The sequence below is a fragment of the Gymnoscopelus microlampas genome (genome assembly GCF_963454915.1).
Source record: "Gymnoscopelus microlampas genome assembly, chromosome: 10".
Taxonomy (NCBI): domain Eukaryota; kingdom Metazoa; phylum Chordata; class Actinopteri; order Myctophiformes; family Myctophidae; genus Gymnoscopelus; species Gymnoscopelus microlampas.
Window position 1 is genome coordinate 48,574,979 of NC_139947.1, and position 25,682 is coordinate 48,600,660.

At 39.0% G+C, this 25,682-nt stretch overlaps 1 protein-coding gene across 1 annotated transcript; it reads right to left on the reverse strand.

The window, feature by feature from the left end:
* Positions 1 to 1,892: 1,892 nt before the first annotated feature.
* LOC311053611 (macrophage colony-stimulating factor 1-like) lies at positions 1,893 to 22,795 on the reverse strand (the record flags this gene model as incomplete). The annotated part of the gene is made up of 8 exons (XM_084069220.1): positions 1,893 to 1,999; positions 2,197 to 2,231; positions 3,172 to 3,308; positions 3,452 to 3,689; positions 5,898 to 6,068; positions 7,295 to 7,357; positions 8,351 to 8,470; positions 22,754 to 22,795. 8 exons carry the CDS (start codon positions 22,793 to 22,795, stop codon positions 1,993 to 1,995), a joined length of 813 nt encoding a protein of 270 aa, XP_083925346.1. The 3' UTR covers positions 1,893 to 1,992.
* Positions 22,796 to 25,682: the final 2,887 nt, after the last annotated feature.

Consider the following 25,682-nt stretch of genomic DNA (forward strand, 5'->3'; position numbering starts at 1 on the left):
TGTTCTTCCAGTTGAATAAATTGCAGATTGAGGCTTTAACAGTTAAAGCTTGTAGATCTGCTATTTTCAAAATATTTGTATACGTATTGAACTTGTGAAATACCAATACTTTTGTAATTTTTGAATTCTGGAGTTTTACTTGTAACAGAGTATTTCTACTTCTACAGTATTGATACTTATGCTTAAGTTAAAAAGACATTCTGAGTACTTTTTCCACCACTGGAATAGACACATTTCATTAGTATCTGCTTACATTGTAAGATATTTACCCCAACGTTTTGAAACACACATTCCTTTACACAATTTAACAGGAACCAGTCCGAGGGCATTAAACAGTCGAATCAATTATTCCAATAAGGGACAGACACCGTCCAGACTTCCAGATGGTCTCTCTCTCCATCCAGACCTCCCATCTTCAGTTTGGATCTTTGAACGCTGGTCTGTGCTGAAGTGAAGTGTAGATGTAGGGAGATATCACAGTGTGGTGGTGTTGTGCTTTTAAAGTCACTTTCCTGCAGTGGTGGAAAAAGTACTCGCATTTTGTACGCATTTCCCATTTCACACGTTTTCAAATGTATAAACATCCTTTGAAAATAGCAGATCTACAAGCTCACAATGCGTCGCATCGCTTGTAGATTGGCTATTTTCAAATGGCCGAAATGCTTATAGTGCTGAAATGTTTAATGTATGTTTTGTAATATTAATCAAAATCTACAAAGTAACTAGTAACTAAAGTTTTAAAATGATTGTAGTGGAGTAAAAATACAATATTTACCTCTGAGATGTAGTGGAGTAGAAGTAAAAGTATGAAAATTGGAAAAAATACCTCACAATTGTACTTAAGTACAGTACTTGAGTAAATGTACTTAGTAACTTTACATCCATTATTTCAGTAAACCACTGGATGTAATTGTTATCTGGGCGGTTTTCCCTGCTTATTTGCCAGGAGACTGTGCCTGGCCAATAGGAACCCTCCCTACAGTTAATTTTTTTTTTTAACACATTTTATGTGTTGGCGCCAAACTGAAGATTCAGGCATAACAACGCTGTGTGTGGCAACAACGATACTGTGTTGTTATAGAGTAGAAACCATGAGGACTTGAGCTTAATGCAACATTTTTGTGTGCTTGTAGATCTGCTCTTGTTGGCACTATAAATGGTAAATGGTGCATTATAGCTTTAAAATGTGCATTACATTCACACAGGAAAATCATGCAAAGCACCAACCTGCTTATACCTGTTTTTGATTACAATTATAATTATTATTAAAATTGTTAGGTTAGTTTTATTTATCAATGATAGTAATAGAATAATTAAAGTGCAACTATTAAATAATAAACTTGTGTTAAAGTTATGGCTGATATGATGGTGGAGGGAGACATTAATGACTCAATATAGACATAGCTGTTGAAAAATAAAACCTTTAGTGAACTTTGAAAAGATAGTATATACCATAAACATAATATACATAGCAGAAATACTGTAACATAATATACTCTTTGGCGATCATCACAGATGAATCACCTTTGTAATTAGAATTATTTTGCCTGTGAGTGCTTCTTAATTACACACATGAGATTGATATGAAAACACTGGTAATACTTCAGATTAATAATTGATAAACATATCGTTGCTGAACACCCTTTCCGTCTGTGTGTTGATTAAAAAAATATTGAGCCAATGAAAAGCATTAAAAAGCTCTTCTGACAAAACCAGCTAACTCCATTGGATCCTCAAACTTCCTGCTTAACCAGCTAAACCAGCTACCCTTTTGACCTCCAACCTCATTGTGAGCTTGGAGGTCCATTCAGCTGTTCTTATCAATGATGAACAAAACCTCCACTTTTTGTTTTGTTTTTGTCATTTCCTGAAAAATGTACATTTTGGAGTTAGCTGGTTTCTGCTGGACAGCAGAGATATAGGATATCAGATAGAAGAAAGTCAAAGTGCAGTTCATAATATTCTCTGTTCTTCCGGCTGTCATCTGATCCTTTAATGCCTTGGAAGATAAAACATGATTCATTCATTATTATGTACAGAGCATATATATTACATTACATTACGGTCATTTAGCAGACGCTTTTATCCAAAGCGACTTACAATAAGTGTATTCAACATAGGTAGGGAACGAAAACTACTAATCACCAGAACTGAGTATTGAAGATATGATGATTTACTGACAGACAGGTTACTCACATCACTGGTCCACCACTTCTGTGTTTCTTTATAATCTACAGTACATAAATAAAGGTTTGTAGATTAGTGGGTGTTTCGGATAAAAAGCAAAACACATTTTTCCGTAGCACTTGTAGCAGAGTAGCTCTGCCTTAATCCCAGAAGGCTAATATATCCCATGGCCAGAAAGAATTCAATGATTGTTCTTTTTTTTCTAAAGAAAATAGGCTATAATCTCATTCCCATAGTCCCATACCAGAATCATTTTTTTCCACAACAGATACAAGTTACAGTATGTAAACATAACTCCTGCTGCATGTCACAGTGAGTTGAAGTGCTCAGCAAGTTGAACAATAGTGTAAAAGCAGACCCTTATGGTTCCTCTGAGAGAGATCAGTGGCCCTTATACACCGAGGAGTTTGGTGCGTGAAGTTTTCACTGTTTGACACAAATGACAGAACCTAATGAGCATTGCATGCCTGGACCTGATGGTCAAGACTCAATGGACCTTTCGCTAAGCCCCAGGGGCGTCACGGCCATTCACTGTGCGTACAACGGGACACCCTCACTCTCACAGATCCGTGATTTCATACCCCCCACTTTTTGAAAAAATAAAAAATATACATATTTTTTGATAATAAATCTGTAAAATCAGGCAAAAATAAGAATTAAATAACCTAACCCTAACCCTAAAACCGAAATAAAGTAACCAAAACACGAAAAAAACTAACAAAATCTGCCCAAAAAAATGCAACATTTTGAACAAAAAAATGTGACAGTTACACATGTTTTTCACGCTTTTTCAAAAATAGCAGATCTACAAGCTCATAGCGCGGCACTTGGTGCCGCGCTATGAGCTTGTAGATCTGCTATTTTTGAATAGCCAAAGTGTGAAGTAAGGGGTATAGTCGACCGAAAGTCCATCCCGCATACTGCATGATGTGAGTGAGTTATTCCTGAGTAATTAAATTGGACAAACATATTTAATTGCTGTACCTTTTGCAGGATGACGCAGTAGAGGGTGAGCATGAACATCAATCCTCCACAGATAGAAGCGATGATGAAGCCACACTTGTACAGATGGGTCTGTGGACTCATCTGAGAGGCTGACGCTGAGCTCCTCGCAGCTCTGTCTGTGGAATAGACATGAAGTAAAGTACAAACTAAAATACCTCAAAATGACACTTAAGTACAGTACTTGAGTAAATGTACTTAGTTACTTTACACCATCACACACAGGTCAATCAATCCCCCCCCCAGAAAACCAGCAGCCCACCTGTCATAAAGTCTTGTCTAGGTAGGCTTGTGGTGTGTTGTTCCTTCGGTAGGCTTGTGGTGTAGGATGTTTCTGTGGTGACAGCAGACACTTGTGTATATTCTCTCTGACAGTTCCAGTTCACAGGAGCATCAGCAGAAGCCACCAGCTCCCAGTATGAAGACAGCACCTCCAGCGCCATCTGCAGGGCCTCTGAGGGAGAGCCTCTGAAGGGCCTCTCCAAATGCTCTGGTTTATCCTGAGGCAGGAGAGACTTGTTATAAGTGCTATTAACATAATAATAATAATGGTGCATTTATATAGCGCTTTTATCCAAAGCGCTTTACATAGATTGTGCATTACATTCACCCGTTCACCCACCCATTCACACACCGATGGCGGAGGAAACCATGCAAGGCTTCAGCGTCTTGCTCAAGGACACTTCGACACTAACTCTGGGGGAGCCCGGGATCAAACTGGGAACCCTGCGGTGAGCATCACTACAACAGGTAAGCTAATATTGCTAACCAGCACTAAAACAGCTTTCATTTTCTCTTTTGGTGTTGGGAAAATTATAAAAATCCACTTGTGGTTTTGTGTAGTTACTTTTCTTTCAAAGCTTAAAGCGGCACTGTTACTTTTTTCTACGAATAAACTGTCATTTTGTCCAATCTGTATGTTAGAGTATAATACAATATAACTTATACAATTGGGGTGGTTGGATTTTGTCTCCCTGCTCTTCTATTGAGACATTTAGATTGTGTCAAGGGTCACAGGATCTGACTTTTGAATTTTGACCTGATGGTCAAGATTACATTTATCCCCTGGGCAAGTAGGCCGGCTCTATTAGCTCAATGGTAAACGTTCAGCATCTGCACAGAAAACTGGGTTCAAATCTGGGGTAGAAGAGGATAGTAACATAGTGCCGCTTTAATCCTGAACACCCTTCAAGGTGGTCCCTTGTACTCTGTATATCTGCCTTTTAGTCTTAACTTAAAGGAGTAGTTCACCCAAAAAATGACTTATTTTCTATCAATTACACACCCCATGAAGCCTTGAATTCATGGAGATTTTCTTGTTTTTTTCTAAGCCAATAATTTGATGACTGTAGACTAAATTGACCTGCATTTGAGTCTCCTACTGGAGACTCCGCCGGTCATCAAATTATTGGCTTAGGAATGCGACAAAAACTAAAAATGTTCCATGAATTCAAGGCTTGATGGGGGTGTGTAATTAGTTATAGAACATAAGTAATTTTTGGTGTGAACTGCTCCTTTAATGTTTTTCTCTTTGCTACATTTTTAGCCTTTTAACAATTTCTCTCCTATTAAAGTTGTTGATTTGATTTGTTTAACACAATCAAAGACCAGCATAAACACTTGGTATGTGTGCAGATTACTCTGCCTCTAATTGGACAACAGACCAACGTGGATCAGCCACACAACGGGTGTTCATCAGGCTAGTCTTTGATTGTGTGAATCGCCTCATGCCAAATGGGCCCCGAGTCCAAGCCGTTTCCAATGAGTTCTCATCTGATCACCAGATTTTGGTCGTAAAATACTTCAGTTTAGAGATATATGCAGAGTGCAAGAAACCACTGCTGTTTGTGTTTTATTTTTGCCAAGGACATGCAAAATGAGTGGTCAATGATATTACCATAAATAAATAAAATACTAATGCATACTAGTCCAGTGGACACGATGGAGAACACATGCTGTGTTTTTAAAGAGGGAGAGTGGTTAGTCCTCATCCCTTTGAACATTATTTTATTTTATTTCCTACTTAAGATATTAAAGTAGGAAAGCTGAGAGGGAAAGCGTAGATGGAGCAATTTGTAACCCATTTTCAAAATTTGCTTTAAAAGTCAAGTCTATTATTGTTATTATTTCCATGACCATCTCTGCACTTTTGTCTACTTTCTACTTCACTTTCTTCACTTTCTAAATCGAAATGATGGCTTTGAACTTTTCAAAGCATCCTGTTAAGCAAAATCAGGTCATTCATTGGCATGGAAGACATTTTTTTGGGCCTTTAAAGGTAGGGTAAATGATTTTCTTTGGTTAAAATACGTGTTAAATAGCTCTATATTCTTATAGTACTCATTACTATAGAGTGTTTGTTCAGTAACAGTGTCAAATAGCTCTATATTCTGATAGTAATCATTGCTATAGAGTGTTTGTTCAGTAACAGGAGTCTCAATGTCTCTCCAGCTCTTTAAAACAATTATTTTTATTGTGAGGACCAGGAAAATGTTCCTCAAAATGTCCATTTCTCAAATTCTACTTTGTGGGTACATTTGTAGCTCACAAGAACACGAACACGAACACACACGAACACACACACACACACACACACACACACACACACACACACACACACACACACACACACACACACACACACACACACACACACACACACACACACACACACACACACACACACACACACACACACACACACACACCTCCACCTCCTCATCGATCTGAGGCACACATCTCTGGGAGTAGAGGTTGAGGATGAGTGTTCTCAGGGTGAGGACGTGGCTGTGGTTGATGGATCCTCTGCTGTATCTGAAGTGTGCGCTGAGCAGGTCCAGTATCCATGGCAACGCCGCTTTCACAAAGCAGCATTTACTCTGTGAAAAGATTATATAAGAATACATCAGAATCCAGTGGTGGAAAAAGTACTTTTTACTTAGTAAAAGTATCAATACTGCAGTGTAGAAATACTCTGTTACAAGTAAAAGTCCGGTAATAAAAATGTACTCGGTAAAAGTACAAAAGTATTGGCATCAAAATATACTTAAAGTAGCAAAAGTTGAATTACTCATTATGCAGAATGTCCCATTTCACAAGTTCAAAATGTCCTTTATAGATACAGATAGTCAAAATGTCTTTTGAAAATAGCAGATCTTGGATAGCATAATCACATGTGCATTCTGACTTTTCTGTTTAATACAAGGACTCCTAAGACCTCAACGAGTGGTTCTCAAAGGGGGGTTTCGGGGACCTCCGGGAGTCCTTGAGTTCGTTTCAGGGGGTCCCCAGTCAAATTTGTTAATTTAGCATCAAAATAAGTTTAACCACTTTAACCCTTTATATACAGTACATTGTCAATTTGAAAGAAAAATAAACATTTTGACACATTTGGAATATTTTTATAACATTTTAAAGGGATATTATACTCTAGCTTTTGTGAGAACCCCAGACAGTTTTTAAGTTGCTTGATTCAGTATTTAGATATTTGATATTATTTTTATCAGGCACGCCCCCTTCCTATACAAACCCATTGTAACTTCAAACTCCATTTTAACCATGATAGATTTATTGAAAACACACGTCCTTGGTTCTGGTGACTGATATTGTCCTTCTAATACGTGAGGGGGACGTGTTTTTTAAATTACCTTTTTCATTTATTTAATTTTATTTTAATTTCCCCACAAAAATATAAAACATTAATGAAAAAAGTAATTGAAAAAAACACGGTCTCCTCACCCATTAGAAGGACAATATCAGTCACCAGAACCAAGGATGGGTGTTTTTGATGAATCTATCATGGTTAAAATGGAGTTTGGGAAGTTACACGTGTCTGATAAAATGAATATAAAAAAATATTGAATCAAGCAACTTAAAAACTGTTTGTGGTCTGCTCACAAAAGCCAGCGTCGATGTTAAAATGACCCCAAACATGCTTGAAAGCGAAATATCCCTTTAACAACGCAAATCTTGTATGGGGGTCCCTGGCACAAAATGTTTTCAGATGAGGTTCTGCAGCCAAATACATATTAATTTGGCGGTCCTTGACATGTCTGAGAACCACTGACCTACAGGAGAATGTTGACAGAGTAAAAGTTGACCTTACCAAACCTCTGCGCTCTATGAATGTGTAGTTTATTGTACATCCATTTCTCAGCTGGTTATCCATCTGTGTGAATGACATGTGACACTTTAAGAACATGGAGTTTTTTTTGGGAAACGCCTGCGCCCATTTGGTTCTTTTATATAGCATATATTTGACAATTTGTTTTGTATATAAAGAGGTCTTTATGACAACATTTCTGTATTTAATACAGAAGGCTACAGTAGCAAGCGGTTCCGGTGTGATAGAGCACATCATAATATTTAAGTGCAACAGAGCCATATGAATATTTTGGCGCATTTAATGCAATCAATCCGTTCACAGAATTAGCCTACATTATATATTTAATGGCAGATCAGGCTTATTTTAATCAAACAGACTGCAGGCAGGTGTACATCGAACACACATCTATTAATCAGAACACTTGAATGCATGAATATCTGTTAACATCATCTGCACGCGCATAGGGTGCTCTGTCTGTCTGTCTGTCTGTCTGTCTGTCTTTCTTTCTTCCCTTGTTTATTTCCAGTCTGTATGGATTGGTAGGGAATGGAATTAATAGACTTTTATTAAAAACTAATGACTAATAGGATAAGTCAGCACTGGTTTTATTTGTTACATAAAATATGTCTACAAATATTTCTAAAATATGTTACATAAGTATGTCTACTTACAGGAAGTAGATAGACTAACTTAGTAGTAGTCAAATCTTAGATCTCAAACGATGATGAGACGGATGACAGGCAGTCTGAGGATAATGTTTCTCTCTTTAAAAGGGCTCAATATATATCTTTTTAATCATATCCAGGGGGATAATATAATGCCAGTAAATGTGAGTAAAACCCTGTGTTCATCCCGTGCGAATGCGGCACGCAACATCAATAGACATGTCTAAATGACACAAGGGCCCCACTGTAACACAAGTCCCATGGGCATATAATAGGGATTTTACACCATCTAAAGCTCACTGCATGATACCAAACGAGGTGATCACCCTATCACCTTGTAGGTGATAGGGTTTGGTATCATGCAGGGAGCTTTGCTGCTGTGATGACTTACTAGATGTTTGAGTGTCAGCAGATGTTCCCTGGTGATGGAGTGTCTACAAGGACCAGAGACGGCGTCCCCCATGGTGGTCAGAGGGACACTCAGGAACACCAGCACACACAGACACTGTACCTGCAACATCAAACGGAACATGCACAACCCAATGGTGTAAAGTAACTGAGTACTGTGCTTATTCTGCTTAAGTACAATTTTGAGGTGTTTTTGCTTAACTTCTACTCCACTACATCTCAGAGACAAAAAGATTTTTAAACATTTTACACATTTGCAAACTTGTGAAATGGGACGTTCTCCATCATGAGTTCTTTCTACTTTTGGTATTATTATTTATACTATATTAGTATATTAAGTATATTTATACATTGCAGTATTGATACTTAGAAATGTGAGCACTTAAACCACTTTTTGCTCACATGCAGTAACTTGCACTGCTTCTGTGATTATCCATGAAACAATCCCAAATGGAATGAGGCGTTCCAGAAGGAACAAATTTACAGTAAAGCAGTAAAGCAGCAGGAACCAGAAAGTTCTACTCTCACAAGATGTGAAAGCAATATAGTTCAACCTCCAAAATGACTTTATTTCCTGTCAATTACGCACAGCGTGAAGCCTTTAATTCACTGAATAGTTTTGTTTTTGTTGCATTCCTTCACGGTGAATGAAAGAATCCAGATACAAATCAAATAGGCCCTAAACTCGAGCTGAGGAAAACTGGGGTCCAATGATTAACAGCAAAACTATATCACAAATCCACTTACAGTATAAACTAACTCCAACACACCTCCCAAAGAAAATGAGCTGTTCTGGAATAACTGAGTATATGACTGAATATAATACACTTGTTTTTCACTGTAAGAGTTGTGTGGGAGTTTACATCTTGGACCGCTAGTTTCACGGAGTACGGTAATTGATCATTTTGGGGTGACGCACTCTAGCTCTGCTCACAGCAAGAGTGCCAAAGCAAAAGCTCTGATGTTTTTAAATTAGCATAGCGTACGACGTACGTTTTTACTGTTAGGTTAAAGCCAGGACAGAAGGCAGTAAGGAACTATAAAGATGAGGCATGGGCATGATTGTCTCAGTATAAAGGTGCTTTAAAGTCGTGGTTAAAACAAAGGTTTTATTGTTCTCCCGAATAGATAAAATTGGTATCCTGTCCTGAAAATGTATTTTCTGAGCTGGAGGGAACACTCTATAGCCATGAGTAGTGTTGAAATATTGAACTATTTAACTTATTTTTTACAAGAAATGTCACTTAGAACACCTTTAATAATTTAACCGTGGAAGAGGAAACCGAGTAGGCCCTTATCTGCACTGACAGTTAGTCCATTATGACATGTTCATCAGTGCCAGCGCCTCACTGTGGCAATGATCAAACTACAGGTGTAATCTGCTGCTGCTGCTCAATGCTAAATGACCCCTACATCCATGAGCTGCACGTCATCTCCATCTCCTAGTTGACCTTAGTTGATCTCATCTCCTAGTTGATCTCCTAGTTGATCTCCAGCTCCTAGTATTGCAATGTACTTTTCCCCTTGATCTACCATGTGGATTTTACCTGTGAAAGTTGACCTTGTGGTTGAACCTGACGAGTACGTTGACAATTACTGTCTGCACTTTATATCAATGGTTATCAATCTGTGGTATCACCCTAGATGACCGTAAAGTGACAATTTAAGGACTTTTAATACCTAAAAAAAAAATACCATTACCGCATCTGTGCATCAAAATTAATCAACAAACCTATACTATACTATAAAAACTTGCCAAATAATATAAGAAAGAGGCAAGAACTGTGAAAATAGCCGATCTACAAGCTCACAACGCCTCGCATTGCTTGTAGATAGGCTATTTTCACAATATTTATCTGAGGAACCAAGTCAAAGACAATTGAATGACTCAACAATTCCAAGTGCTTGTCAGGGTGGAGTTTTCAAGGTTTCTGTTTTTCTGTCTTTCTCTCCTCGCTCTCATCTTCTTTTTCTTACCCTAACCCTAAAAACAACTAAAAAGATGGGAGCTTTGCGCAACAACGAATTTCACCAACTTCTTTACACCTACAGTATAAACCTGTGATTAGGCAATGAAGATGATTCTGATTCTTAAAGGGTAAGACCACTTTGGTAGAGGTTTGGGTTGTGTAGTTACCTTGCCATGATGTAACCCCAAAGGTGGGCAAGAAATCAAAAATAATTGCTCCATTGATTAGAAATTGATAATTCAAAATATGCTCATTGACTTACATTGTAATGTAAAACAGCTCTCAAAGTCACTCTTTTAGCACATAAATGAACCCAAACATAGCTGATTCAGACAATATAGAGCATCACCAAACCCAGTACTGTTTGTTTTTTTAATAAAAATGTCAACTTCCTGTTGATTTTACTATTTGAAGATCTGGATCCGGATCCGCGGATTTTCTACTTATTCAAAATGGTAAAATCAACAGGTAGTTGACATTTTTATTTAAAAAAAAAAAACAGTACTGGGTTTGGTGATGTTCTATATTGTCTGAATCAACTTTGTTTGCGTTCGTTTATGTGGTAAAAGAGTGACTTTGAGAGCTGTTTTACCGTACAATGTAAGTCAATGAGGAGCATATTTTGAATTATCAATTTCTAATCAATAGAGCAATTATTTTTTATTTCTTGCCCATCTTTGGAATTACATCATGGCAAGGTAATTACACAACCCAAACCTCTACCAAAGTGGTCTTACCCTTTGAGTACACATTCTGTCTTTGATGGATATCAAATGTAAATGTCAAATACATCAAATCAACACGTTTTGTCAGCAACCAAGTTGACAACTAACTCACTTAGATCTACGTAGATTTGACAGGAAATGTAATCTTCACCATGTTTTGGATGTTGTACCAGTTAACATTCTAAAATATCCCAGAGACATCACAGTGAAACCATGGACAACTATTGTATGAGTTAAAGTCATAGAGGACTATAACAGAGACATTTACATTTTCTACATACGCTAAATATAGCCATCCAGCAACCACTGGCATACTAGAAGTAGCAGGCAATCGACGCTATTCATCCCAAACGACCCCAAACATTCAACATGTTTGGGGTCATTTTATCATCTACTCAGGCTTTCACCCCAGACTGTTTTTAAGTTGCTTGATTTAGTATTTAGATATTTCATTTCATCAGACACACCCCCTTCCAACAAACCCTTTGTAACTTCAAACTCCATTTTTACTTTTTTCATTTCATTTCATTCATTCATTTTTTTTTTTTTGTATTTTTTTTAAATGTTCCCCAAACAATTATTTTTAAAAAATGTAAAAAGTAATTGAAAAAACACGGCCCCCTCACACATTATAAGGACAACAATATCAGTCACCAGAAGCAAGGATTGAGTTTGGATTTACAATAGGTTTATATAGACCAATTTTACTAAAATTGAGACTGTGTGTTGAACTGTTCATGATGCATGATTGGGTTAATCTAATACTGCCTGTGGTGCTACAGTACCATGCACAAAATGCAAAAATAGCACCAGATGCAAAAGTCACGTATTGCCACGTTTTACCTCTGTCTAAGTTATCCATGCTTTCCTTGTGCACTGTAGGTCACCATCATCAACAACAACAACAATTACAACGACGACAACGACAACAACGCAAACAAACGACAAAACGGTACGTTGTGCACAAGCCAACACACCATAATGCATGGCCAGAAAATCACCATCAACCATACAATGACGGTGAGGTCTGATACAAATGAAAATATCACACTATGCAGTAGATGTACTGTACTGACAGAACTTCAGGCATTTGCCCAGCCCGGTGTTCACTCTCCATTCCGACATGCTGCCACTCCGACATTGACTTCTAATTGTCGGAGTGGTGGTACCATCCATTAAAAAAAACATTCCGCCACTCCGACAAAGTTATGTTCACTGTGTCGGAGTGGCGGCACGTTCCATTTTGGGAATAGTTCCACCATTCCGACAAGGGTAAAGTGCCTAATGGAGATTATTATTATTACCCCTATTGCTTTATGATCACCCTCCCGAGTATCGGGATTGTAATTGCTTTTATTATTATTATTATTATTATTATTATTATTATTATTATTATTATTATTATTATTATTATTATTATTATTATTATTACCCTTATTATTGTTATTGTTCATTATTATTATTCTGTGTTGGCTTACAGCCTACAGTACATACTAGGCTATTGGGGGTACAGGTCCCTTTTACGCAAAGTCTATGTTTTGTGAGAATATTGCCAGCATGACAGCTTGTTGGGCCTACTGCTCTTATAAATTAAATATATATTTCAAAAAATCTTATAGCCTACATATGATATTTACACACACATTTATTACAGAGAAAACAGAACCGAATGTTTGTGCAATCATCACACAGTAGCCTACTGTTACTGTATGTATATTAAACATATCATATTCATCTGCAGTCATCCATCACATGGGTTCCCAAACTTTTCAGCCCGCGACCCCAAAATAAGGCGGAAATTGACTCGCGACCCCACCTAAACCTGGAGGTCATTTATGCACATAAACTTGCACGTTCGGTGCGCATTTGTAATGTGTTAAAATGGTAAAATGTACCATTTGTGATCATTTTAGATGGTATTTCATCCATTCTGTTGAATAAAAAGTTAAAAAAAATAAAAAATAAAAAAGTTTTTTTTTTTTTTTTTTTTTTAAATGACCCAAAATAATTTCGCGACCCCACGTCAGTCTCCCGCGACCCCAAGTGGGGTCGCGACCCCTACTTTGGGAACCCCTGCCATAAGGTATGTGTATTTCTATCACAGTCTACAGTCCTGTGTTTTCCCCTAGCACATGGGTTCCCAAACTTTTCAGCCCGCGACCCCAAAATAAGGCGGAAATTGACTCGCGACCCCACCTAAACCTGGAGGTCATTTATGCACATAAACTTGCACGTTCGGTGCGCATTTGTAATGTGTTAAAATGGTAAAATGTACCATTTGTGATCATTTTAGATGGTATTTCATCCATTCTGTTGAATAAAAAGTTAAAAAAAATAAAAAATAAAAAAGTTTTTTTTTTTTTTTTTTTTTTAAATGACCCAAAATAATTTCGCGACCCCACGTCAGTCTCCCGCGACCCCAAGTGGGGTCGCGACCCCTACTTTGGGAACCCCTGATCCATCACACAGTTGTTCTATTAAATAAATGATATTAATGTCTATTATGGCTGTTTTGGACGACTGGGCACCTGGACATCTGGGCACTATGGTACATGTGGGCACCAAAACCATCTGGGCACCAAAACCATCTGGGCACTCGGGACATGTGGGCACCTGTACAACTGGGCACTAGGGAGATCTGGGCACCTGGACGAGTGGGCAATTAGGGGTGGAGACATCTGGGCACTAGGTACATGTGGGCACCTGGACAACTGGGCATTAGGGACATGTGCGCACCTGGACAGGTGGGCACCTTCACAACTGGGCACCAAAGCCATCTGGGCACCATGGACATGTGGGCACCTGGACAACTGGGCACTAGGGACATGTGGGCACCTGGAGAGGTGGGCACCAAAACCATCTGGGCACTAGGGACATGTGGGCAACTGGGCACCCGCCGTTCTAAAAATGGTTTATGGGAGTGGTATGCAAAATTGGTTTTTACCACTTGTTGAAATGTCTGCACATTATAATCACAACACTATAATAATAATAATAATAATAATAATAATAATAATAATAATAATAATAATAATAATAATAATTATTATTATTATTACCCTTATTATTATTAGTATTAGTATTAGTATTATTAATATAATTATTATTATTATTAGAGTGTTGTGATTATAATGTGCAAACATTTCAATATCCTTTTTGTATATTGTTCATCTTGGAGAGCTAAATAAATACCACAAAACTTCGCCGCCTGTCTGGACAATGGACTCATTCCAATTACCCCCTGATCTGCATAAGATTCGCTGCCTGGTGCCTCAGTCGCTTTTGAGTTTTTATTGTTGTTGACAAATAGCCACTACAATAGTGTTATTATAGATAATTATATATAAAACGACATACCATTTAAAAAGTGGTATAAACCAATTTTGCATACCACTCCCAGGAACGGTGCATACCGGTTTGGAAAGGCACATACCGTAGGCACATACCGTTTTGGAAAGGCATACCATTTAAAAAATACGGTATATGCCATTATATAAAACAACATACCATGGTATTAACACATCCACTGCCAGGCCCGTAGTCCTACGGGCCGTTAAATCCAACCGTTAACTGCCGTTCCCGTAGCCCGTAGTCCCGTAGTTTTCCCATGTTAAATCGTGCAGGTGCAGATTCCGGATTTTTTTTGCACTTCCGGTCTCGAAGTGGGCGGACCGGAAACGAAATAATACTGTTTCCGGTTTTTCTCCCGCCTCCGTTTCCTGTCTAGCGGTCAACTTTGGACGCCATTATCTCTGGCTTGTTGTTTTTCTCACCGCATCCACCATTTTAGCGTTTTCCTCTCGTTCTCCAGAATGCAGTGTCGGATCGCCGCACGGTTTTCAGCGTTTTGTTCGGTCGGGTCCCGTGTTTGTGTCGAACCAAATGAACGCGGATTTTAAACGGATTTAGCGGGGCCTATGACGGAATCAAAAAAACAAAAAAGGTAAGAAATTGCTTGGCACTACGATGGACGTTCTGAGATTAGCCGATGGCAGTCAATGTGTTAACCTTAAAAAGTGGCATAAACCATTTTTAGAACGGCGGGTGCCCAGTTGCCCACATGTCCCTAGTGCCCAGATGGTTTTGGTGCCCACCTCTCCAGGTGCCCACATGTCCCTAGTGCCCAGTTGTCCAGGTGCCCACATGTCCATGGTGCCCAGATGGCTTTGGTGCCCAGTTGTCAAGGTGCCCACATGTACCTAGTGCCAGTTGTCAAGGTGCCCACATGTCCCTAATGCCCAGTTGTCCAGGTGCCCATATGTACCTAGTGCCCAGATGTCTCCACCCCTAATTGCCCACTTGTCCAGGTGCCCAGATGTCCCTAATGCCCAGTTGTCCAGGTGCCCACATGTCCCTAGTGCCCATATGTCTCCACCCCTAATTGCCCACTTGTCCAGGTGCCCACATGTCCCTAGTGCCCAGATGGTTTTGGTGCCCACCTCTCCAGGTGCCCTCCTGTCCCTAGTGCCCAGATGGTTTTGTTGCCCACCTCTCCAAGTGCCCACATGTCCCTAGTGCCCAGTTGTACAGGTGCCCACATGTACCATAGTGCCCAGATGTCCAGGTGCCCAGTCGTCCAAAACAGCCATAATAGACATTAATATCATTTATTTAATAGAACAACTGTGTGATGGATGACTGCAGATGAATATGATATGTTTAATATACATACAGTGACAGTAGGCTACTGTGTGATGATTGCAAAAACATTCGGTTCTGTTTTCTCTGTAATAAATGTGTGTGTAAATATCATATGTATAAGATTTTTTGAAATATATATTTCATTTATACAGATATCATAGGATTTATGATATAGATTTAAATTTGTAATTGTTTATATGAATCAGGAAGGATACATACGAAGGGGGTAGGAGTAAATACGTCTTCATTTCTTCCTATTCCTTTTTGAACATGTTGGGGATTATCCCCAAGCATTTATTTATTGTTATATATTATTTAGTTTTGCTTCATATTTTTAGCGGCGCCAGCCGCTCTATATCTGACTTTGTCCGTGTGTATGTCCGTGTGTCCCTCCGTATGTCCGTCCGTCTGATTGGTCAAGCTTCACATGACACGTGGCTGGGCTATAAACACATATTGATGACAAACAGTATGTATGTATGTTTGAGCACGGGGCTCATCAAAGGTGCCGCTTCCTTCACACAGGGTGTGATTTTTAAATATATTATGGCTTTCATTGTTATTTGTTAATTTATCAAATCAAACCAAATTATTATGAACATAAACGCAGTTATCATCATCAACAAAATAATAATACATTTGACCACTGACCAGCTGTATGGGCTGGAAGTTATTTTTTTGGTGTTTGATCGCTCTGGGTTTGATTGCTAAAGCCTGAATGGGACGGCAAGACACGCCCCCCTCATTAACATACCGTCAATGAAATACGGCATTAAATGTTTAAATAAATGTTTAAATAAATAATTAAATAAATAAATACGTAAATAAATACATAAATAATTAAAAACATAAATAAAAACATAAATATAAAAATAAATGAATACATAAATAAATACATAAATATATAAATAAATAAATAAATACATAAATGGTGACATAAATTAATACATTTCAATATTTAATTGTATATTTCTTTGCACAATTATTTATTTATTTTAGCATTTATTGCTTTATAAATTCATTTATTTATTTATGTATTTATATCTAGATACGGCAGCTTTGGCATTCCATAGCCTGGAGCCAGCCAGCCTGCCTAAAGCCACCCCTTATATATATCCAATAATGTCATTTTAGCTATATATATATATATATATATATAGCCATGAAAATGAATTTGGGATTTATGGACTGTCGGAATGGCGGGACTAAATGTCGGAATGGTGGTATGTCGAAATGGTGATACGTCGGAATGGCGGGATGTCGGAATGGCGGGATGTCGGAATGGTGGGATGTCGGAATGGCGGTATGCACCCGCCTAGCCCTATAGAACATATAGCGGTCATTTTATGCACTGTTGTTTTCAGTGATGGAGAAAATCTCTCTTTCTCTCTCTGTCTCTCTGTGCTCTGTGTGTATGGCTACTGTACGCTACTCACCCAATAATTAATTGCTGTGACTTGGGGTAATTAGCTCTTGTCGTGTAGTTTCATATCCATTTGAAAGTTCTGGCAAAAAAAAAGTGTATTTAGTAAAATATATTTAAAAAAAAATCTTTACACGAGATAGGCTCTATTCACAGCAGCCATATTATGAAGACATTCACAGGTGTTACCAATGATACTAATGAAGGCTCTGTTCCATTTAGTGTAGCACAGTGTTTCCACGACCCCCATAACTCTGAGAGTGTACAAATGGAACCAAATGGACCCGTAGGGTCCATTTGGTTCCATTTGTACACTCTCAGAGTTACACACCTGTAAGGGGCCATTTGGAAGCCCATGAGGGTCCCTGGACCCCAACTGTAGACCCACTGGTGTTTCCAGTGGGCCAACATGCACAATATCAGCACCCTGACTCTGTTAGACCAGAAGGGAACAGAGCCTTCATTAGTATCATTGGTAATACCTGTGAATGTCTTCACACTATTCACAGTGCATGACGTGTTTGACTGCTGCACCAAACACATATTGGATCAGACCATCTTTATGTCCCATTCAATGCATTGATAGCATCCGAATCAGGTGCATGGCTGGGGGCTAGGCAGTGTTAATTTTGTCGACTAAGACTAAGGTTTTGATATTTAGTCGACTAAGACTAGACCAGGGGTCTTCAACAGGGGGTCCGGGACCCCTAGGGGGTCCTCAGAGCTACTACAGGGGGTCCGCCAAATCTTTGTGTTTCTTTTTTACATTAACCACTTGAACCCTAGCATCCCTTTTCTGAGGAGAACTTTGGCCAAAAATAGCAGATCTACAAGCTCACAACGCCTCGCGCTGCGAGGCGTTGTGAGCTTGTAGATCGGCTATTTTTGGCAAAGAGGTATAGGTCTAGAGGGAAAAAAGAACAGCAAAGGTTTAGCTGAAACACAATTTTATACAATATAGTGGGGGTCCCTGCTTCATCTCTCTCTCAGCTAGGGGGTCCTCAGCCTGAAAACGTTGAAGACCCCTGGACTAGACTAAGACTAAACAATTTTCAGAAGACTAAAATATGACTAAAACTAAATGGTGTGTTATTCAAAAGACTGCTGTCAAAATTAACACTGGGGCTAGGGTTAATACACTGTCTGTATAATGAGCTCAAGGAAGTTTACAATCATGTAGGCCTATTTAGAACTGCTGTGAATTCACCCCGTCACATATAATGTTGTCCATGTGAATCTCGTGGGGAAGAAGATATTTTGTGACAACCGATATATTATAACTGACACAACCAACACTTTCAAGTGGATATCATATGGATCTCTGCATGGGGATTACATGGTGCTTGTTAAGTGATTAGAATCAGCTGTGTGGGGGGAGATCTTATAGAGGAAGTAGGCAGACTAAACTGCCTTTCTGGTTTCTGTTATGAACATTATTGTTCACTGATTTTGATCCCTCAAATGAATTGAATGACTGCCAACAGGAATGTGGGCATCATTGACACACACTCCCTTTTCCCCAGTAAGCTCCTTGGGAAACTTGTGGATACTGGATTTATGTTGCAGCAATTGATTTTTGGGTGAGTAGCCTAGTAGCTTAAACACAAAGCGATACAAATTAGCTTACAACTGCTGGGATTTTGAGTTTCAGGCAGAGCTACTTGCCAACCAGTAAGTATCCTATGTGACACCAGTGCCAGTTCTCAATGGAGGACAGTGGTGTAAAGTAACTAAGTACATTTACTCAAGTACTGTACTTCAGTACCATTTTAAGGTACTTTTTACTTTAGTGGATTATTTCAATACTTTTACTTCTACTCTACAGGCAAATATTCCTACTTTTTACTCCACTACAATATTTTTGGAAACTTTATTTACTACAGTAGTTACTTTGTTGATTTTGATTATTATTACAAAATATACATTAACCACTTCAGCCCTACAGTATTTAAACTTTGGCGCAGGGACTTTGGTGTGGTAGGATAGGAACTTCTTTTATTTTTGACATGAATCACTTGAACCCTAGCTTCCCTATTCTGAGGGGAACATTAACCAAAGACAGCCGATCTACAAGCTCACAACGCCTCGTAACTATTGAGGGTTTAAGTGGTTAAATGGCTGAAATTCATGAAAAACGTGAATTGACACAACACTGATGACAGTTCTGTCAAACAAGTATTTGAAGTCTAAGCTATGAAGTCTATGAACAAAGTTTAATCTGTAACACAAGTTTATACAATATGTAGTGGAGGATTCTAATGCTGGATCTACCAGCATGGAATCCTCCCAAGAATCCTCTGGCCTCTGCTCATCTATGAGGTCGAGGTCCCGATGACTGTGGTGGAAGGCTTTGATCCGAAGCGTGAGCAGCTATCTACGCAGATGGCTGGGATTACCACGCAGCCTAAACAACAGACCCCGGCCTGTGTAGTAGCAAGCCACTTGGACACAGGCCGCGGTCTGATCAGCCTCGGTCGGGTCGCCTGGAGGAGGGTGTCTGTTGCAAGACCCGAAACACCCAGTGACTCCAGGTAACAACACTGTGTCCAAGAGGCTCTATTCACAGCAGCCATATTATGAAGACATTCACAGGTGTTACCAATGATACTAATGAAGGCGATGTTCCATTCTGGTCAAACAGAGTCAGGGTGCTGATATTGTGCATGTTGGCTCACTGGAAACACTCCCAAATGGCACTTAACGGGTGTGTAACTCTGAGAGTGTACAAATGGAACCGGTCCATTTGGTTCCATTTGTACACTCTCAGAGTTATGGGGGTCGTGGAAACCACTGTGTTACACTAAATGGAACAGAGCCTTCATTAATATCATTGGTAACACCTGTGAATGTCTTCATAATATGGCTGCTGTGAATAGAGCCTAGTTAGTGCATCTGTGGATGTATTTTTAACAGTGGGGGTCCCTGCTTCATCTCTCTCTCAGGACTAAGGGGTCCTTGGACTGAAAAACGTTGAAGACCCCTGACGGGTGCATTTCGCCTTTCCGACATGTCGCCTTTCCGACATGTCGCCTTTCCGACGTTAACGCTACGAACCCTATACCTAACCCTAACCCTAACCGCACGCGGACGCAACTAGTCGGAGTGGCGAGATGTCGGAATGGAAGGAACCCCCCACCCCTGACCCCTGGTATTGGCTACTGTATATCTGTAGGTGCAAAGACAGCAGCGATATAATAATAAAAAATCACTCGTCTCCCCAGTGCCTCTAATACAGGACATCTGTTGAACTGATCTTGATGCATGATTGGGTTAATCTAATACTGCCTGTGGTGCTACAGTACCATGCACAAAATGCAAAAATAGCACCAGATGCAAAAGTCATGTATTGCCACGTTTAACCTCTGTCTAAGTTATCCATGCTTTCCTTGTGCACTATAGGTCATCATCATCAACAACAACAACAACAACAACAACAACAACAACAACAACAACAACAACAACAACGCAACGACAAAACGGTACGTTGTGCACAAGCCAACACACCATAATGCATGGCCAGAAAATCACCACCAACCATACAATGACGGTGAGCTGTCATTGTGGAGGGAGATCTTTTAGAGGAAGTAGGCAGACTAAACTGCCTTTCTGGTTTCTGTCAGGTTGTGTTCCCACAATATTGTTGACTAATTTGATCCCTCAAATGGATTAAATGACTGACAACATGAATGTGGGCATCATTGACACACTCCACTCCATTGACACACTCATTGACAGTAAGCTCCTTGGGAAACTTGTGGATACTTAATTCATGTTGCAACAATAGATTATTATTGGGTGAGTAGCCTAGTAGCTTAAACACAAAGCGATACAAATTAGTCTACAACTGCTGGGCTTTTGAGTTTCAGGCAGAGCTACTTGCCAACGAGTAAGTATCCTACGTGACACCAGTGTCAAAAGTTCTCAATGGAGGACAGTGGTGTAAAGTAACAAAGTACATTTACCAAGTACTGTACTTAAGTACCATTTTAAGGTATTTTGTACTTTAGTTGATTATTTCCACTTCAATACTTTTACTTCTCTACTACAGTAATCTCAGGCGCAAATATTCCTACTTTTTACTCCACTACAATATTTTGGAAACTTTAGTTACTACAGAAGTTACTTTGTGATTTTGATTAGTATTACAAAACATACATTAACCACTTCAGCCCTACAGTATTTAAACTTTGCCACGGGACTTTGGTGTGATAGGAACTTCTGTTATTTTTTACATGAATCACTTGAACCCTAGATTCCCTATTCTGAGGGGAACATTAACCAAAAATAGCCAATCTACAAGCTCACAACGCCTCGTAACTATTGAGGGTTTAAGTGGTTAAATGGCTGATATTAATAAAAAACATGAATTGACACAACACGGATGACAGTGCTGTCAAACAAGTATTTAAAGCTAGCTATGAAGTCTATGAAAAAGTCACGTATTGCCACGTTTAACCTCTGTCTAAGTTATCCATGCTTTCCTTGTGCACTATAGGTCAACAACAACAACAACAACAACAACAACAACAACGCAAACAAACGACAAAACGGTACGTTGTGCACAAGCCAACACACACCATAATGCATGGCCAGAAAATCACCATCAACCATACAATGACGGTGAGCCCTCATTTTCAAACACTTACAATAAAACATATCGTCTCTGTCGGATGGAAACCTCATATGTCCAAAACTGTAACTTTTCAGGATTCAAATTCAAAAGCATCAAAAGTAGCAGATCTTCAAGCTCGAAAGATCAAGTTACGTTAATTTACGAAAAAAACACAAAAAGTTAGAATGTGGACGTTTAGCGGTTTCTGCCCGACAGTAGCGACATGTTTTGTGCACCTTACAGTACGTAAGGTGCACAAAATATGCACTTAAAATGTGCATGCAAGGTGCACATGCACCTTACGTCTAACCTCATGCATCTTTTTGCAGCTTAACCGTATAACCTAATGCACATACCTGCCATCTTTTTATGCTCTATGCGTAAACATACATATCTTAGATTTTTCTTTTGACTGCCGGGTTCTTTACTGTGTTTTCTCCTTGCTCTCCCTCAACACACAATATTTTCTGCAGATTCTTTTCACCTTTAAACTTGTGATGTGATTATAAAGTTGATTCTGATTCTAAAACAGTTAAAAAGAAAGAAAATGGTGTAGGAAAATAAAATACAGTCAATAACGGACCATTAGGTAGGGTAAGTGATTTTCTTTCTCCTTCTCTTTATTAAAGATTTATTCAGGATACCAATTTTATCCAATCAGGATAGAGAACTCAGTCAGTATACAGATTAAACAAATGAAATTTGAAGTGATGACACAAAGACATTGGAACGTGAACACAAAGCAATTGAAGATGATAAATGGGTTCTCTCTTCTGATTGGCTGAAATGTTATCACCCTCCTGAAAATGTATTTTCAGGTAGAGCTGAAGTGACTCCTGCTACTGAATAAACATTCTATAGCAATGATTACTATCAGACAATTAGTGCTTTAACCATTTAACACAAAACGTTTTGTTTTAACAAAAACATATCACTTACCCTACCTTTTAGATGCTTAATCATTTAATATACATTTAATTAAACTGTGCTAGAGAGAGAGAGAGAGAGAGAGTACCTTAGTTTTGCTGTGGATCAGGGTTGGAACGAGGACGGTCATCTGGTAGTCGTTTGTCGATGGAAAAGAGCAGAGTCCTCTGTCACACACATTGAAGCAGGGGGAGATCCTCCTCCTCTTTAGATCCCCTCTCAGTCCCTCAGAAAGTGGATTAAAGCAGAGCAGAGAGCTGACACTTCTCTGAATGGTGTGTGGTTCCTATGCTGGAGCTCTCCTGGTCTGCATGCGTGGGGCTGAGTTCATGCAGGGAGAGGAAGGGGCGTGCCCCCCCACTCTTCCTTCTAAAACCTCCCACAACCAGCAGTGTATGCTCAGCAATAAGACTTTGAAACTGAAGATGTATTAGCCTAGTGACAAATTGGCTGTTGGACCGGTTTGGTTGTTGTTTTCCCCGGACTTTTAGTTGTTGTTGTAGTTTCTGTTTTTTCGTAGTCGTTTTTCGGTCTGCAGTCTGCTCTTGAATCTGGATTTGAGACCATGAATTGAACTGGCATTGGAAGCATTAGGCTTACACACAGTGGTGTAAAGTAACATTTACTCAAGTACTGTACTTAAGTAAAATGTTGAGGTACTTTTACTTTATTGGAGTACTTCCAATTTTCAATACTTTTACTTTTCCTCCACTACATCTCAGAGGCAAATATTGTACTTTTACACTACTATCATTTGAAAACTTTAGTTAGTTACTTTGCAGATACAAATTATCACATTATAAAACATACATTAACCACTTTAGCCCTATTTTATACCTAGACTATTTGAAAATAGCCGATCTACAAGCTCACAACGCTGTCGCATTGTGACGCGTTGTGGGCTTGTAGAACTGCGATTTTCAAACATTTTTGTACTTTTATTTTTGGTACTTTAAGTATATTTTGAAGCCAATACTCTTGTACTTTTACTCAAGTAAAAATGTTGAACACAGGCCTTTTACTTGTAACAGAGTATTTTTATATTGTGGTATTGCTGCTTTTACTCAATTAAAATATCTGAGTACTTTTTCCACCACTGCTTACACAGCATAATGCCACAAATCCTAAACAGGGGCCTTGTTGTCAGAGAGACAAATGAAGTCCCTCGACCTACAGCCGATCTGCACTCTCAACAATTACAATTTACAATTTTAAACATTCAGCAAACGTTCAGCAGATGCCATTTTCCAGAGCGAGAATCACAATAAGCAGCGTAAACGGTGAACTTTTGTCAAAGTTAATTAATCACATAAAAGAAAACAGAAAACAACGAAGTGCCTCAAAGAAACCCATCTGAAAATATTTTCCCCACAAGATTTGTTGTTATTAAAATGTTCACAAATAGTCCCCAAAATCCCAGATGCCCTTCAGCACATCCAGACACGTGTACTCCTCCAGTCATGCAACACAGAATAGTAAAAAAAGTACTCACGTTATGTATATGAAGTCCCGTATTCAAAATGTACTCGAGTAAAAGTACAAAAGTGTCGGCATCAAAATACACTTAAAGTACCAAAAGTAAAAGTAATCATTGTGCAGACTGTCTCATATTTCAGGAGTTCAAAATGTATAAAACATATTTTAAAAATAGCCGATCTACAAGCTCTGCTATTTTCAAATGCCAACATATAGGGCTGAAGTGGTTAACCCATTAAGACCTGGAACTGTGTCATTTTTTGATTTGAGCTAAAAAGCATTATTTTACACTTTGGGCTATTCAAAAATAGCAGATATACAAGCTCATAGCGCGGCACCGAGTGCCACGCTATGAGCTTGTAGATCTGCTATTTTTGAAAAAATTGTGAAAATGTGTGCAAATCTTTGAATATATATTTTTTTAAAGTGAACATTTTTAACTCAAATCTTTGCTTCTGGGGGTCCCTGGAACAACATATTTTGATGGGGGTCCGCGGCCAAATACATATCATTTTGGGGGTTCTTGGCATGAAAAACATTGAGCACCACTGATATAGAAACATACGTTTTTGAGAATACTGTTGAGATTTAGGAGACATGTAGAATCGGCTTCAGTTCACTAGTAACTAAAGTTTTCATATAATTGTACTTGAGTGAAAGTACACCACATGTGATCATTCCACCACATGCAACACAGAGCGGTTATCGCCACACTGCACATCGGTCTTCCTTTGATCTCCCATTGTCACATCAAACCTACTTACGTGGCTATAAAACAGAACTTCTTTAATGTTCACCATGTGCTTTGAGTACCAGCTAGCAGCATTACAATGCCTTTTTCTATTTGTTTTGTCTTGGGTTCCCACTGGTAAATTCATAAAATAAATCAGTGGTTCTCAAACTTTTTCATGTCAAGGACCCCCAAATTGACACTTATTACCCCACGGACCCCCATTTGAAAAGATATGCCAGGGACCCCCATAAGAGAAGATTTTGAGGGCTCTCTCAGTGATTCTCAACCATTTTACTTTCAAGGACCCCCAGTTTAACATGCATTAGGCTACGGACCCCCATTTAATGGCATTTGTACCTCTGGGACCCCAATTCATATTGTAAAATCAATGTTAATTTAACTCTGAGAGTGTACAAATGGAACCAAATGGACCCGTTAGGGTCCATTTGGTTCCATTTGTACACTCTCAGAGTTACAGACCCATGAGGGCCCATTTGGTTCCTATCCATCATTTAGCTGGGGACCGCCTGGAACCGCCTCAAGTACCCCTGGGGGTCCCCGGACCCCACTTTGAGAACCAATGAAATAAATAACGTAGGATTAACCTCTTCAACTTTGATTTCATGAAACTGGACCAAACCATTTATTTGTGACGGGTGATTCTTTGACCCCGAAGATGTTGTTTTTTTTGTTTTAATTTATAATTTTTATCCCTCGATTTTGTAACCCATTTTCTCACCCAGTGCCAATTGCCTATGTAATCCTGGGTGCTACTCTCCCTCTGCCAGCCTGGGGAGAGCCCAGAACT